Source organism: Venturia canescens, chromosome 3 (assembly GCF_019457755.1).
Source record: "Venturia canescens isolate UGA chromosome 3, ASM1945775v1, whole genome shotgun sequence".
NCBI lineage: Eukaryota > Metazoa > Arthropoda > Insecta > Hymenoptera > Ichneumonidae > Venturia > Venturia canescens.
Window position 1 is genome coordinate 9220957 of NC_057423.1, and position 14075 is coordinate 9235031.

General features: G+C 42.9%; 1 protein-coding gene across 3 annotated transcripts in view; it reads right to left on the reverse strand.

Annotated features, from left to right (window-relative positions):
• Positions 1-12333: 12333 nt before the first annotated feature.
• Positions 12334-14075, reverse strand: part of LOC122407894 (uncharacterized) — a 56654-nt gene continuing 54912 nt past the window's right edge. For all 3 annotated transcript variants that reach the window (XM_043414368.1, XM_043414366.1, XM_043414367.1), the window contains exons 4-6: positions 13732-13873; positions 13306-13554; positions 12334-13216 (exon numbers count right to left, since the gene is read on the reverse strand). In XM_043414368.1, coding sequence (XP_043270303.1) covers positions 12626-13216; positions 13306-13554; positions 13732-13873 — 982 coding nt within the window. In that variant the 3' untranslated portion in view covers positions 12334-12625. The remainder of the gene's footprint in view (positions 13217-13305; positions 13555-13731; positions 13874-14075) is intronic.

A 14075-nucleotide genomic window follows, 5' to 3' on the forward strand; every position in this document is an offset into this window, starting at 1 on the left:
CCTGCATTTTATAATACGTTTACACACGTTGACGGCTACATGTGTCCACGGGGCCTGTATACGGTGCGTGCAGCCGATGGAGCTTCAATAGCCATTCATCCCTTCATCCATTCTCATCGCGTGTTATGTCACCCAGCGTCTTCGCACTCCTGGCTTCCCCATAAAACTCGTCTCTATAGCCTCTCTATAAATGGTTTGCGAGAGTCCCGAAATTCTCGCTCGCGGAACGGGCGATCAGCACCGCTCAAAATGATTGATCGCGATCGAGGCTGACCGCGCGGGAAACGATGAAAAAGACGAGAGGATTCACACAAAAAACGCGTCGCAGAGGAAGAGTCGGTGGAACACGTCGCCTGGAGACTGGCACCGTAGTATGGCCAGGAAGAAGAGCGCACGCGTCGAATAAACGCTAAGAAAATACACGCTCCTTCGATGCTCCTCATCCTGTGACGGCGGTCGAGGAAAGGAAGGCCAATTTGTGCGTGAATGGTGAACGAGACGATTTGTACGCCAGCGATGTGCCTGACAGCAACACTTCAAAATGATCCACGTTTGTTGCTACTTTTTGCAAACATTTATGTACACAAATATATATAAATGTCCAGTAAAAGTTGAAGATACGAGAAAACTTTTCCCCAGCGTCACGCTCGATCGATTACTCCGCTGACAAAGGAAAAAACTGCCTACTGCAAAGTCCCAGAGTCGCAGAAAAATACTCGGTAACGTTGAAAAGGCTGCAGCCTCTTTTTCTCTTTCTTTCTTTCCTATTTTTTTGCCAAGAAAAGAGGCACCGGAGAAACGTGTGCGGTTGGCAGCGACGACAGGACGAATCTGGGAGAGACACACTGGCTATAGAGAGCGAGAGAACTTGGCTCGAGATATACATTTCGCTCTCCCCGAGTCGGATGCTCTAGAGATGGGGCGGGGGGCAAGAATGTAGAAAGAAAGTTGCAAAAAAGTGCAGTCACGTTTTACGGTATAAGAATTGCCCCGAGCAATATTCCACTCGAGCATTTTGTCTCCCTCCCCTCGACACGACTTTCATCTCTTTCCTACATCAAACGAGAACATCCCCCCCGGAGAGATGTGCATGTTTCTATTTTCCCTTTCTTTCCCCCCGTCCTTGAGAAACATAATAAATACCATTTCCTTTGCTGATATTTATTCATTCGTCAGGAAGTTTGTCCATGTGTTTCTCCGACTGTGGATAATGCCGCAGGACTCTGTCTTGCGTAAAGACGAATGGAAGGCGCAGCATCCGACTACAGAGAGCGGGGAAAAGGTCGTTACGCAGCTAGCTTAATGACGAAAGATCGAAATAAACGCCGGACATTCGTACTTCTGGGAGTAGTGCGGATTTGAAAACTGGTATTTTGACCATTGCACACTCGCGCGCACCGCTTCCAATGGAGACACGATGAAAGGGCGTTTTTGGCATTCGTCATTATTACCGTTGTCCGTTACAGAAACGCTTTGGACCCTGTGCTATGGACTAAAAATCTTCCTACTGTATTCACTCCGTACACAAAACACGGCTGTGTATTTATTTCGGTCACACACAGGAAGTGGGTCGGCCGGATCAAGGGTCGCGCGGAGCTCGGCCCTTTTACCATTTTACGATCTGCAGGACCATTCAGGTGTAATGGTCAGTTAAATACTATCCGACTAGGAGAGCACCGGTTTTTTTTCTATTGGGGCCAACTCGTAAACTGCGCGGCATCGACATCATCCGGTAACAGTTTTTTATGCAGGTATTATGTGTAACGAAAATCGGAACTAGACACTTATCGTGTACTCTGGGTGGAGGCTTTCGCAGGCAAAAAAAGTCTAACAGGATCTTCTACGAGGCAAATAAACTCAAATGGTTTCCTTTTTCAACGGTAACGTGATACGTTGGAAATTTTTTGCCCACTGGAATAGCGCAATTAGAATTGTCTCCAGGAAAATCTGAGACGCGCAACGAGGACAAGCTTCGTCCTTGAGGCAGGCACTTCCTACGGAGCCCACACGCGGAATATCTCAATCGTACGAATCATCTGTAAATCCATGTTTACCCACGTGATCTTCGCATAACAAACGAGAAATCCTTAAATCCTAAATCAACGTGGTTGGTGTGCCCGAGCACAAGTGGGCATGGAACACACAGCGTTGAAAGACGAGAGCTTTTCAGACGAAATCCGGACATTGCAAACAAGCTTTGCAACCGAGCGATGGTGGTCCTTCGTTTTTCACTGGCTCGCTACTCCTCGCTCTCTCCCTCTCACTCCCGTTTCGGCGACGTTGCAATCTGGCCAAAGTCAAATATTAGAAAAATCAATATGGAGAGTGCTCTCCTCACCGTGCCGCGCGGAAGGCTCTTGTAAGATTTTCAGTTTTAGTTTCGAAGCAGATGAAAATCACGAAAAAATCCATTCTTCCCATCAAGATTAGGCGAAATTAAAGATTTCGTCTCTCGTTCCTCATCGTTTCTGAGAACGCGACGATTTACGTCACAATTTCTGAGAATTTTATGGTACATTTCCCTCTGAGAAACGTCCGTTCGATGCGGATTGTCCGCATTTGTCCTCGCACAGGTTGTCCCAGCAGCGTACTGTTTGAAAATTTCATTGGCAGGCTCATAAAAATAAATGTATTCTCATAATTTCATTATCTCAAGTGCGTGTTTCTTTCGCTTAAATTTTTGAGGTTATTTTTTCTCTCCGCTTTTTTTTCTTCGTTTTACTTCGTCGCAGCGGTCGCAGCCTCCAGAAGAGTAAGAGGATCGGCGTGAATATAGTCTCGGGACGTGAGCGATAAGCTCCGAGCGAGTATACACAAAACGCGATCTTCCATAAGAGCTGTCGTAAAAATGCTTTTCGCGACTCTCCCGGGGATTCCACGTTTTCTTACGACTCGACACATGAAGCGGGAGCGAGGAGGGAGAGCGGCGAGGAGATGGCTTCTTATCTGAAACTACAAGATGCTCTCACCAAAACACACTCAGACATACGCTCAGTCACACGTCGCACTCCGCGGTGGCACTCAAAAATGCACGGGGATATGGGTAGACGAAAAAATATGGGGAACCGAATGAAAAAGCGGCTGCAAAACAATGGCCGCTGTTCAAACAGCCATTACCACGTTCCACTTCAAACAAACACGGTTCAGACGCGACTCTCGTTCGGAAATTAACGGCAGCCTTATCCAAGAAATCCAAAAAAGTATCCTCGACCCTGGAACGACGAAAAAACAAAGACGAACTCGGACCTCGATCCTTTTGGTCCTCGAGAATAGAGCGACTCCCCACAACATCCGGCGACTGGAATAACAAATATTTAAGAACTCTCCCGGCCTCCTAAAACTTAACATCCCTTCGAGAAACTGGCACTTTTGACAAAACACCGACGAACCCTTTTCGCTGTACGAAACGAAAATTAGTTCTAACCGCGGAGGAAAGTTAACGAAAGACTTATTGCTACTGATTGACCACATGTTTTTCGAAGAAAGTTTGTCGAGTATCAGCTCGATTTGCCAAATACACCGAAGCCGTTGAACCTTGTAATGCTGAGAGTGGCCGAGAAATTCATGGCAACCAAAAGTTACCTATAAATTCGAGGGTCTGATTTATTCGAATGATAAATGAAAATAAGAACGATAATGAAAAAAAATAAAATAAAATAAAATAAAAAAAAGTTTTAAAGGAGCTTTTTAATGCAGAAGAATTCCATAAAATTCGACTAATGTTTCATTAAGATAGAAAAATCAATTTTTCCTCTTTCAAGCTTAAAGTGACGTGAGGAATTTCCGAGCTATATATTGGTCGATGTCGAATGCAGGGCGATCCTCTTCATCGTCTTGACTGACGAGCTACGCCCCCTCCTAATCGCTCAATCATGAAAAAAAACGGTTGAAGGAAAGGAGAAAAGTCGAACGTGAGAGATAGTGGAGCACGAGGCGTGCATGCATGCTCCGTAGGTATCTTCCTTTCTTCTCTCTCTTTTTTTCCTTTCATTTTCATCGTCCTCTTATTTCTTTTCCTTTTATTCGAGAAACAAACTGAGACGAAAGAGAGTGGTCGCGGCAACGCCCTTGCACTCCACCCATCCATCTCAACGTGCATATATTTTTGGGGCAGCTAGTTTTTTTCCTCCCCGAGGGAGATTTATCACGTATCCAAAGCGCGAAAGAGAGGGAGAATCTTGCTCTGATTCTTTCCAACGGAGAATGAGCCTCCGCACCAGTCGCGTTCCTCTTGGCTAAGAAATCTCGAGCTCGGCTTTGCCAACGATAACCTTCGTTATACAGTGCATGTATGAATATACATAATATAGAGCGGATTATACTAACCGGCAAAAGGGGATAATTGGTAGAGCACACGAGGAAAAAATTTCCTTCGAATATTTACCTTCAGCCATGCTGTAAGGCATCGTGAAAATACGATACTAATAAGGCGTTTTTTCAGTCGACTTTTTTTATTTTTATTTTTATTTTTTTTTACTCGGACTCATATATTCCGTTCCAATTATCTTTTGACAAGAGGGAAAATATATTCGTTCGTAACGAGGGCTATTTGACTGATTTGCATGTCTCGACTACCGAAATTGTGCACCCGAATTTATGTGGAGCGTTTTATATCCTGATCGTGCAATAACGTTAAATTCAATCGAATAAAAAACGGAAATTATAAAATTGGCATTTGATACCCAATGATTTGTGTATTTTGAAAGGTTTAATGAATTAATGACGAAATGAATTTGGCGGGTATTGTTTTTCGTAAGAAACGGAGTCGAAGATCCTCCGGTTTTTTCGTATCTCCCAATTGCCTCAGCCATCGATCGTGCTTCCTTATTTTTATTGAATGGTTTTTATACGGACGTGCCCAAAGCCATTTAATAGCTGCAAAAATTGTCGAATTTGGAACGCCGTCCGTGTTTACTCGAGGCCTGCAATTACGAGGCATCCATCAACGCTTGTCTGCACCTCTCTTTTTGGCCACCTCAATTCTCACACGTTTTTTTCTTCCTTCCAGCGCGAAACCCTTCGTCCGCTAACCTCAATTCTGAGTTTAAACAGTTTTTGAATATGTGCTAAAACGTTTTTTGCACGAATCGCAAAGTTTTTGAGTAGGTCGTCGGAGAATTTGTGAAATTTGGATTACCAGTTTTTTCAAAATGACTTCGACAGAATTATTTGTTTCGTTTCGCAACTATTAAAGCGAAAATCAATCGAACAGGGTGAAAAAAAATCGATAAAACTATTAAAACAATGAAAAATTAGGAAAGATTTTGTATTTTCATTGCTTTTTTTTCCAGTTGGAGCGGAAACGCGTACGGCGGTAAGCATTTTTCGGAACGTGCTGTTGTGCACAACGCTCTGTTGATTTACGGAAGCCTCCACACTCGAGGCCGAACCCTTTACTGGGACGGCTTACGAAAACATTTTTGCACTAGATGCTCCACCACGAGTGGTTTACATTTTCCCTCAAAAATTCCACTCCTTCCCTTCCCCTTATGACCTCTATCTTTCTCGCGCCTATGCGAAAAAATAAATAAACCACTGTTTCGGTAGTTGGTTCCCATCGAGGCTGCTAAACGTCCCTCGAAGCAAATGCGAATTAGCCGGAACAAGAAGCCTCGATCTTTCGACTAAACATACATTTGAACGAGTCGTGTGCAGCCCCGGAGCTCAAAGCTATGAGCAAATACAGGTGAAAACATACATTTTACAATAATTATCATTCACATTTCCAGGTGCACTGCATTTGGGGAATCTCAAAAAATGTTTATCACCTTCCCCGAAGTGCCTCAACTTCGAACAGTTGCTACGACCCTGAGCTCGGAAATTTTGTCGAAATTTCAAGATCGCAGCGTTCATACAACACGGGCAAGGTGTATTGGCCGCACCTAATTCTCCCCTTTGGCTTGCCGTTCGAGTGCTCATGTCTCCCCTACTGTTGGCTAGCGACGCAGCGTAACTGTGTAAGCATAGCAGGCCGTCGGGCTGTACTCAATCATACACCGACTTTCACGGCTGGATCGCGTGTGTGCGTACATTAGGATCTGCTGCGGTCTCCCGCGGGCGGTGAACGCGCGAGAGAGGCACGAAACGCTGAAACCGCGCGCGGCACAAGGACTCGAGGAGAGCAAGAGATGTGCATCGCTATACGCTCCTCGTACGAACACCTTGCGTCCCTAAATGCAGTGGAATAACCCTCGGGAGGAACGTATCTACTCTCGGTCCAGGCAACCAACAAGAAATATAAGAACAAAAAGTGGGGATAAAAACATAGCGAAGATAGGGCGAAGGAACAAAAGGGACGAGGAAAAGAGCGAGATGGAAGAAGCACAAAGAGGGGGAAAGAAAAAGAGGTGCGGGGATATTCAGAAATGCGTGGAATGAGAGGAAAAGACAGTGAAATACAAGAGAAATTGGGATAATTCCGATCTCTCAAGGAGGGTGGATCGCGACGATGCAATGTTGCCATGCTAAAGCATGTTAAAAATATAAAGAATTTCAAAATGATAAGAATTTCATAAAATTTGGTAAATGTATTCTTTCAAAATATACATTTTTTTCGATTTTTCTACCACATAGCTCTCGAGTAATTGGACACTAAATTTCACGTGTATAAGCATAGAGTTTACATGTATACAGTTACAAATGCAAACAAACGCTACTTAAGTCTTTCTGACTCCAAGCTACTAGAGCGTACCGAAACACTCGATTTTAATCGTCTAAATCATCATATCTCGGGATTGAACGAACGGATTTACTTGCAACGGGGATCTATGGAAAGAGAAAAATCGAAAAAAAATCATCACCAATTTTCAGATTTTTAACTGCAATGGTTTGTCCGTGAGAACGGTTCGAAAAACGATATGACGTCCGACATATTCGCGTATATAAAAGTGCGCGGCAGGGCTCGCGCTGGCTTTTCTTTTACACTCTCGTTTTTTCTTTTAATACTTGGCGGCATTAATACTTTTAATACCTCGTCTCTTGATACATCTCGTGCATAAGAACTTGGATTTAATGCTCAATTATTCGATAACCATGTGGTAAAAAAATTGGAAAAAAATTGTATTTGTGTACTTGATGCCAAAGAATTTTATCACCAAATTGGATCAAATTCTGATTATTTTAATTTCGTGATCCACCCTCCTTAAAAGAAATTGATTAATAACGAATATGAAATCAAAAAATTAATTTTCTATCCATTTCACTTCTTGATATCTTGTTTACGATTTCCGATGTAAGTTTTGAGAAATAGATGAAAAAATTGCTGGATTTCAGCAAAAAAATAACACTCCGTAAAATTCGGACTCACCCCGAACCTCCGGGGTAATTCCGGACGGCCCTTGGGCTGAATCTAGATTGCATTAGAAATTGCTACACGTACATTTCGCAAATATTCGACTGGTACTTTCGCTTGTGCATCTTTGTGAGTTCACATTTCACACTGAATTCACATAATCCAGTCTTCGGATGGTGATTTTCATATTTTTCAAAACAAAAATAACTCTTTTGTTTTCACATCGTTCACTGCTACATTTATGCACTCAATATCACACGGTGGTGTTTTCTTTCATATGTATTTGCAACGTAACTGAAATTTAAAAAAATCAATCGATATGGAGCAAGAGCAGAACGTCCGGAATTCCTACAAGCAAATCGTTCGGACCCCAAACTGCGAAATTTCACATATTAATTAATAATTCAAAAACAGCAGGGTAATCCCAAGTTTGAACTGCGCTAATGATTCTTATGTGGAACGAGGATATTAAATTAATTTTTTTAACAACATTGAAACCGTTTATCCCATAGTTTCATCAATTTCATGTATAGGCAAAAATTAGATCAAAATGTACGAAATTTTATGATCGGTCGTATACCTCGGAGAAAATAAATCACTTCACGCCTCGAACAATGTGAGGACACTAAACATTGATAGGGCATGAGTTCAAGTGCGTGAAAGTGCGGGGCTTTCGGAATATAAAGATATTGCGATGTCCGTATTTACCCTGCGTCCGGAGTTAATAGAAAAAAAGGTGGAAAAGGAGAAGAAAAGAAAAGGATGGAAAATAGTGAAATGAAGAAGCTTAATAAAGAGAGAGGAATAAAAATAGTGGGATGAAGAACCGAAGAGAAATAGTCGCTCCCCTTTTCTTTTTTCAACCAACATTTTTTCCGTTTCACTCATTCACGCGTTCCCTGGCAAGCCCCATCGAGAATAGTTAACCACGCGTTGTTTCATCGCCGAACAAATTCATCCTCGGAGCGTGCCCAACGGCCGTGATATCCGGATGCTTCGCGCTATTTTTTTGCCTGCTGCGAAGAGTGTAAGAGCCGATCCTCTATTTGGTCCGCATCTTTTATTTGCCTCCCAAAAAAACTTCGCACTCGATATGCCAGGCTGTGACGAAATAAAAAGGTTTAAACCGCACGATACAACGCGATAAGTGATGTTTGTTGAGTCTTTTTATCAAGTGTGCCTCGATACTGATGTATGGGGAGTTCTGGCCTCGAATAAATCGACCGAAACCGCATGCTGCACGCCCTTTTGTAAAAAACACCTTTCAAAGGAGCCATTTAAATCTGCACCAATGATTTCCTGCCTCAGTCTCTCGAACAACCGTAAAACCTCGCATCCTGATAAAAAATGCGTCGTTCTAACCTCCAGAATCGAACTATTCAACACCCACGACCACGACATCTAATATTTCTATCGAAAATCAATTTTCCCAGAGTGAAAAATGATCCTGGTGCTCCCGAAGACCGATTTACATGCCACTCTAATTACCATACTAATTAAAATACAAACCAGACCAAATGGAAGTTGAAAAAATGAATTTAGTCTGTTCAGGACGGAAGATCCAGCACACAATCTCCAAGATATTCTCACAGTTTCCAAAGACTTCTCAGCACCGAAGGATGCAGGTTGGTAGCGAAGCGACCGTGCGCACTTTGAGACTCGAGGAAAGATGGTGCGATGTAGATATCCTGAAAAATATGAGCAAAAGCATAGACGAGGTAGCTCGTTACAGTTCAACATTGTGTGTATATATAATGCGATGTGCATACCATGGATTATGGACGTGAGAAGAGTGGCGAGATAATGGAGTAATCTAGTTCGTGGTTAACCCGGCTCCACCTCGAGCTTATCGCTATTCACGGTTCAGTTTTATATTCGAGGGAGGCAAACGTTTCGAGGACGTTCGTTCCAGGCGCAGGGGGACTGGAGAGAACGAGCGTGTCTTGGGTAGAGAAAGAGAGAGTACATCACTTTTAACGGTCCTTCACGAAATTGCTTTCTCGATCGTTCCTATGCTGCTTTCAAACATAATACAAAGTTTCTGTACTAATAGGAGAATATTTTTTCCCTCTCCACCTTGGAAATATCGGGTTATATGCACCTTTTTTCATCTCGATTAGTTCCCTAACCGTTAATTATGAAGCGCTTTTAGGCGGTACTTTGACACCTGTGCCCTCATCGATCATCGTACGAAGTGGTGAATGCGCCGAGGGTGGATACCTCCATTTCGAATATTCGGTGTACATCACCGCTGGCTCTGGAAACGAATTGTTTCTGTGCGACCAGAAATATAGGATGTGGAGAAAAAAATCTCAGGGCGCTCTCGAGCTGTCGAGATATTCGAGTTCATTATCTCCTTCTTGATGAAGATCGGACGGTGGATTCTATCAAATTCCTCGTCTGGGAAGCAGCCTTCGTTGAAATATTTGAAACAGTGGTTGTGTTGTTTCACTGTTTGAATTCTATTTGAATTCTAGGGACTAAATTTTTTTACGATATCGCACGATCTGGGGTATCGTTGATCGCAATCGGAACGTTATCCATTTTGATAGTAGCTTAATTGATGCTTCTCGAATTCTAAATCGATGAAATCCACCAATTTCGTGAGTTTGACAATTGAAAGACGATTAAATTGCAGGGAGTACAAAAGCTCGTTGCAAAATCGAATGAATTCGTTGCACGAGTTATACCCAAAGTCTGTTTACAATTCGTGACACCCGATCGAGGCTCTGCAGGCCACAAAAAACATTTGACGAAGAAAGGGCCCTTTTTTGCTCCCCCAAATATCTCTTACCCCTGAGAATTATAACGAGCCCACGATATCGTAGGTGAATTAGAGGCGTTGCGGTGAGCAACGATGAGAAATGACAAAAACTCGTGATTCGCATCTTTTAAAAACGTACTGGATCGAGGGACAAAAAGAGGACCCTCGTTGGTCATTTACGTCGGTTGAAACAAACGAGGTTGTAGAGTCTTCCTTCACATTTTCTACCAGCTTTGTTCTAGAGGGAATTGCAGTTTGGAGAGCGAGAGAGAGAGAGGGAAGTAAGGAATGAAAAAAAGTTTGAAAATAAATCATAAATAACGGTGCGCAAGAAAATTTTTTCCCCCGGTCCATCATCTTATTTGCCAGGAGTGCCGACGCGAAATTATCTCGCGTTTCGGGCTTTCGCTTGATTTGTCGCAGCTGCCGCTGTTGCAAGCGAACACACGAGCGTCTCCTCTGTCCTGCTGTTTGACGCCTCGTTAATTTACTCACCTCGTCAAGGAACGCCTTGTACAGCCCTTTCAAATGTGATTTTGCCCCATCCGTGCGGCGAAATAGAAAAAAAGGGGTTTATAAAAATAAAAGATTTTCCTTTTGAGGAGAAAAAATTCGAAAATATTTGCACGTGCTTGGAATTCGTGAATCTCGAATCGAAGCGTCCATAATTCAAAAATAATGGGATATGTTTGAATATAATAACGATGAAATCGAAGCAGCAGACACGGTAAACAAAGAATAATGAAGAAACATTTAAAAATTGGCGCACGTTCAAAAAAAAACAAAAAAGTAGTATACAGGCAAAAAAATTCATGCATAATTTAGAATTCAGCCATAATTCTCCTTGCCGTACATTCCGAAATTTCTATTCAAAAATAAATGAGGGTATCGAAAAATGAAAATAAAAGATTGGCCGCAGAGCAAGTGCAAACACGGAATTGATTACGAGGCAAATTCGAGGTGATCGTTAAAAGTCGTTTAGAGTCACGACCACCCTGACACTCGGTGGCGTCGTCCGTCTGGCCCTTGAGATTTTTTTATGCAAAGTGTGTCAAAACCGTTGCCGAGACGAGGCTGTGTTGGTCGAAGGGTCGACGAAGAGAGAGAGAGAGAGAAAAAAAATGGTTTGCCACGAACGGTGTTGGTCGGATCACCCCCGGGGAGCGAAGTTCGAAATCTTTCTGCAGGGAACGAGGTGAAAAAGAGAAAAATAAAAAGTTGTGTGAGAAAGAGAGAGAGAGAGTGAGAGTGGGAAGAAGAGAGATCGATTTTGCTTCTGCAGGCATTTCGGATGGCTACGAACAGGCAAGAGTCTCCTCCGCTCTCTCTTTGGCTTCTCTCGTACGTAGACGAAGAAGAGGGGAAGGAGAGGGAAGAAGAAGAAGAAGGAGGGGATGATTACACGTGTCTTTTCCAACACAAAAGGTTCGAAAACCAACACCGTAATACGATGGAGACCCAGCGCCCTGTAATCTATTCGAGAGGAGCACGTCCAGGTTCGACTGATCCAGGACTACCCTGAGTAAATGTGCACGAGACCCGCGCGTCCCCAGACTCGAGTTTCCCCTTCTCCCCTCCTTTTTTCGATGACGGGACAGCCATTTTTCGAAAATTGCGATTCCTCGTGCATGTGTAGCTTGAATAAATCTCTATACAGACGCAACAATTCGTCGACGTGTGAGAGTCTGTGTATGTGCTCTTTTGCAGCCTCGAAATAAGGTGAAGATTGCTTCGCGAGGTAAAAAGGCACCGCGCACGAAAACAGCCAGAAGACACGGAGAGGAAGAAGCAACGCGAAATATTCTCAACCAATAGCCCCGAGCATCCCAACTTATTATTTGTTCTTGCCAACCGGACGCGACGATCAACCCTCTCGTATATAATACAAATGCAAACATCCACACACCGAAAGATCGCACGGTAGTTATCGAAAAATCAAGCTTCTCAGGAACATCGAAACCCGTCACGGTGAATCGTGCGTTGACTCTTTAAAACCGACAGAAAAATCAACTCGAAAATCTCGCAGATAAACTTTCTTGGATCAATCTACGTGAGCTAATTTTGCACGGCTCACCAAAGCATGCGTTTCGTGTCGAATAAATTCTGGTAAATACAACAAATGTGAGGTTCAACGGTTATGCTAATTTTCGAATTCGTTTCTTCTTGGCGAGCTTCATGTTTATCGGCGTTTTTAAGCACGTCGACTCGTCTTGTTCCCTCGAAAAAGGGTATAAATTGAGGAAAATATCAGTAGGCGAATAAATAAACGAAGGAAAACTTGTTTTTGGAAATTTCATTTAATTCTATTGATCGTCATTATTTCCTCACTAAATAAAGCCTGCGTAATATCATTCTAAAATTCTGTACATGTTGTTTTTCCTCATAAGGAATTTCCAGCAAGTTCTAAACATCGAGCCAAATATTGAGCCACTGGAATTCAGCATCGAATGAAAAAATCAGTGTTTGGTCATTACGATAATTTTTTACAGAGTTTAAAAATATTTATCCGGCTTGCGTTTTTACGTCCAAGCATCGTTTCGTTTCGCGTTTGTTTGCTTCCTTGAAATTATTCAAAATTCATCAGCTTTACGTTTACCAAGTACGGTTCCTGGTTTCGGGATGGTGCTCGGGATGTGAGCGTACTTCGGGTTTTTCAACGGTCGGTCTAGAGCCTCACTGGGCAAGCTCATTAGCGACAGTGCTGGTGACTTGGTGCTGCACAAATGAGTCCCCTGATTCGGACTCTTGAATGATTTTTTGGTCAACTTGAGAGTTCCTGAACTCACCGAGCGCACTGTTGAGGAAACTGACTTCATTGTTTTCGCCGTAGGTAAACGCGATACTTGAGCCGACCTCGGCGAAGCTTTTTTCTCGATGCTCCCCGAACTCACTGAACGGACGGTCGTTGGCATCGTTAGTCTCGAACTGTTGATATTCGTCAAGACGACGGTGGACAAGCTTTTCATGCTCGACAAGTTCATTTTTTCTCCCCTAGGACTCATCCTCGAGGACGTTGGTGTCCCTGGGAACGCGGTCAATGATCGACGCCCCATTTTCGGTCGCTGGATCGTTCTTGTCGCCACCGCGTTCCGACTCAAGCCGGAGAAGCATCCCAGGGTTGACAAACGACGAATCGCACGCGTATTTTCCGGAACATTCGTCTACGTACGAAGAAATAACGGAAAAAACGATCATTCGAACGTGAATTTTGATTTTTCCGATTCGAATGAAATAAGCCAATTTTACTCGCCTCCAAATCATCGATTTTCTTCACCACCTCCGTCGCAACTTCTCGAAGAATCTTCAGCTTCGCACGGAATTCAGGAACGTTGAGATTCGAGATAGAGAAATCGTCGGTTCCCAAACCGTTGCCGGGGAATTGGGGAAGAACAGTTCCTCCAAATTGGTCATCTTTTGAAGCATTTCCGAAATTATTTCCACGCACGTATGTATCCGATCGCACGAGTGAAGGGCTCGTTTTTTGAACGACGACCTGCTCCTGTGCAACGATGACGAGAATGTTTTATGGCTGAACTCATTTACATAAATTCGTATGTAAAAATATGACTGCATGAATATCCGACTCGTTCAAACGTATACAAAGTTCGATAAAAGTAATAAAAATCTAGTCATTATTTTGACTTTTAATAAATAAACATCGTTCGATATTTATTACCTTTTTTTCATCGCTCGGGAAATTCTTGTCTGCACTATCGACAGTGTCGTCAATCTTAGTCGGTAATGGGCTCGCCGTGACAACTTGCTCGTTCGGTGTATCTTTGAAGTTGCCCGGGGCCGGTTCGTCGAGTGTTCGGAACCTAGAGAAATTTTATCGATTTTACAAAATGGAAAAATGCTTTTATAGAAAAAAAAAACTGGTTATCGATTTGACACGTTTTCTCATTCTACGTATTATTTTTATTTCTCCGCATACGTCAAAGATTATCTCGAAATAAAAAATTCAACACGACATTTTAATCTATTCATGAAAACCAAAATATTTCATATTCCCGCCATTTT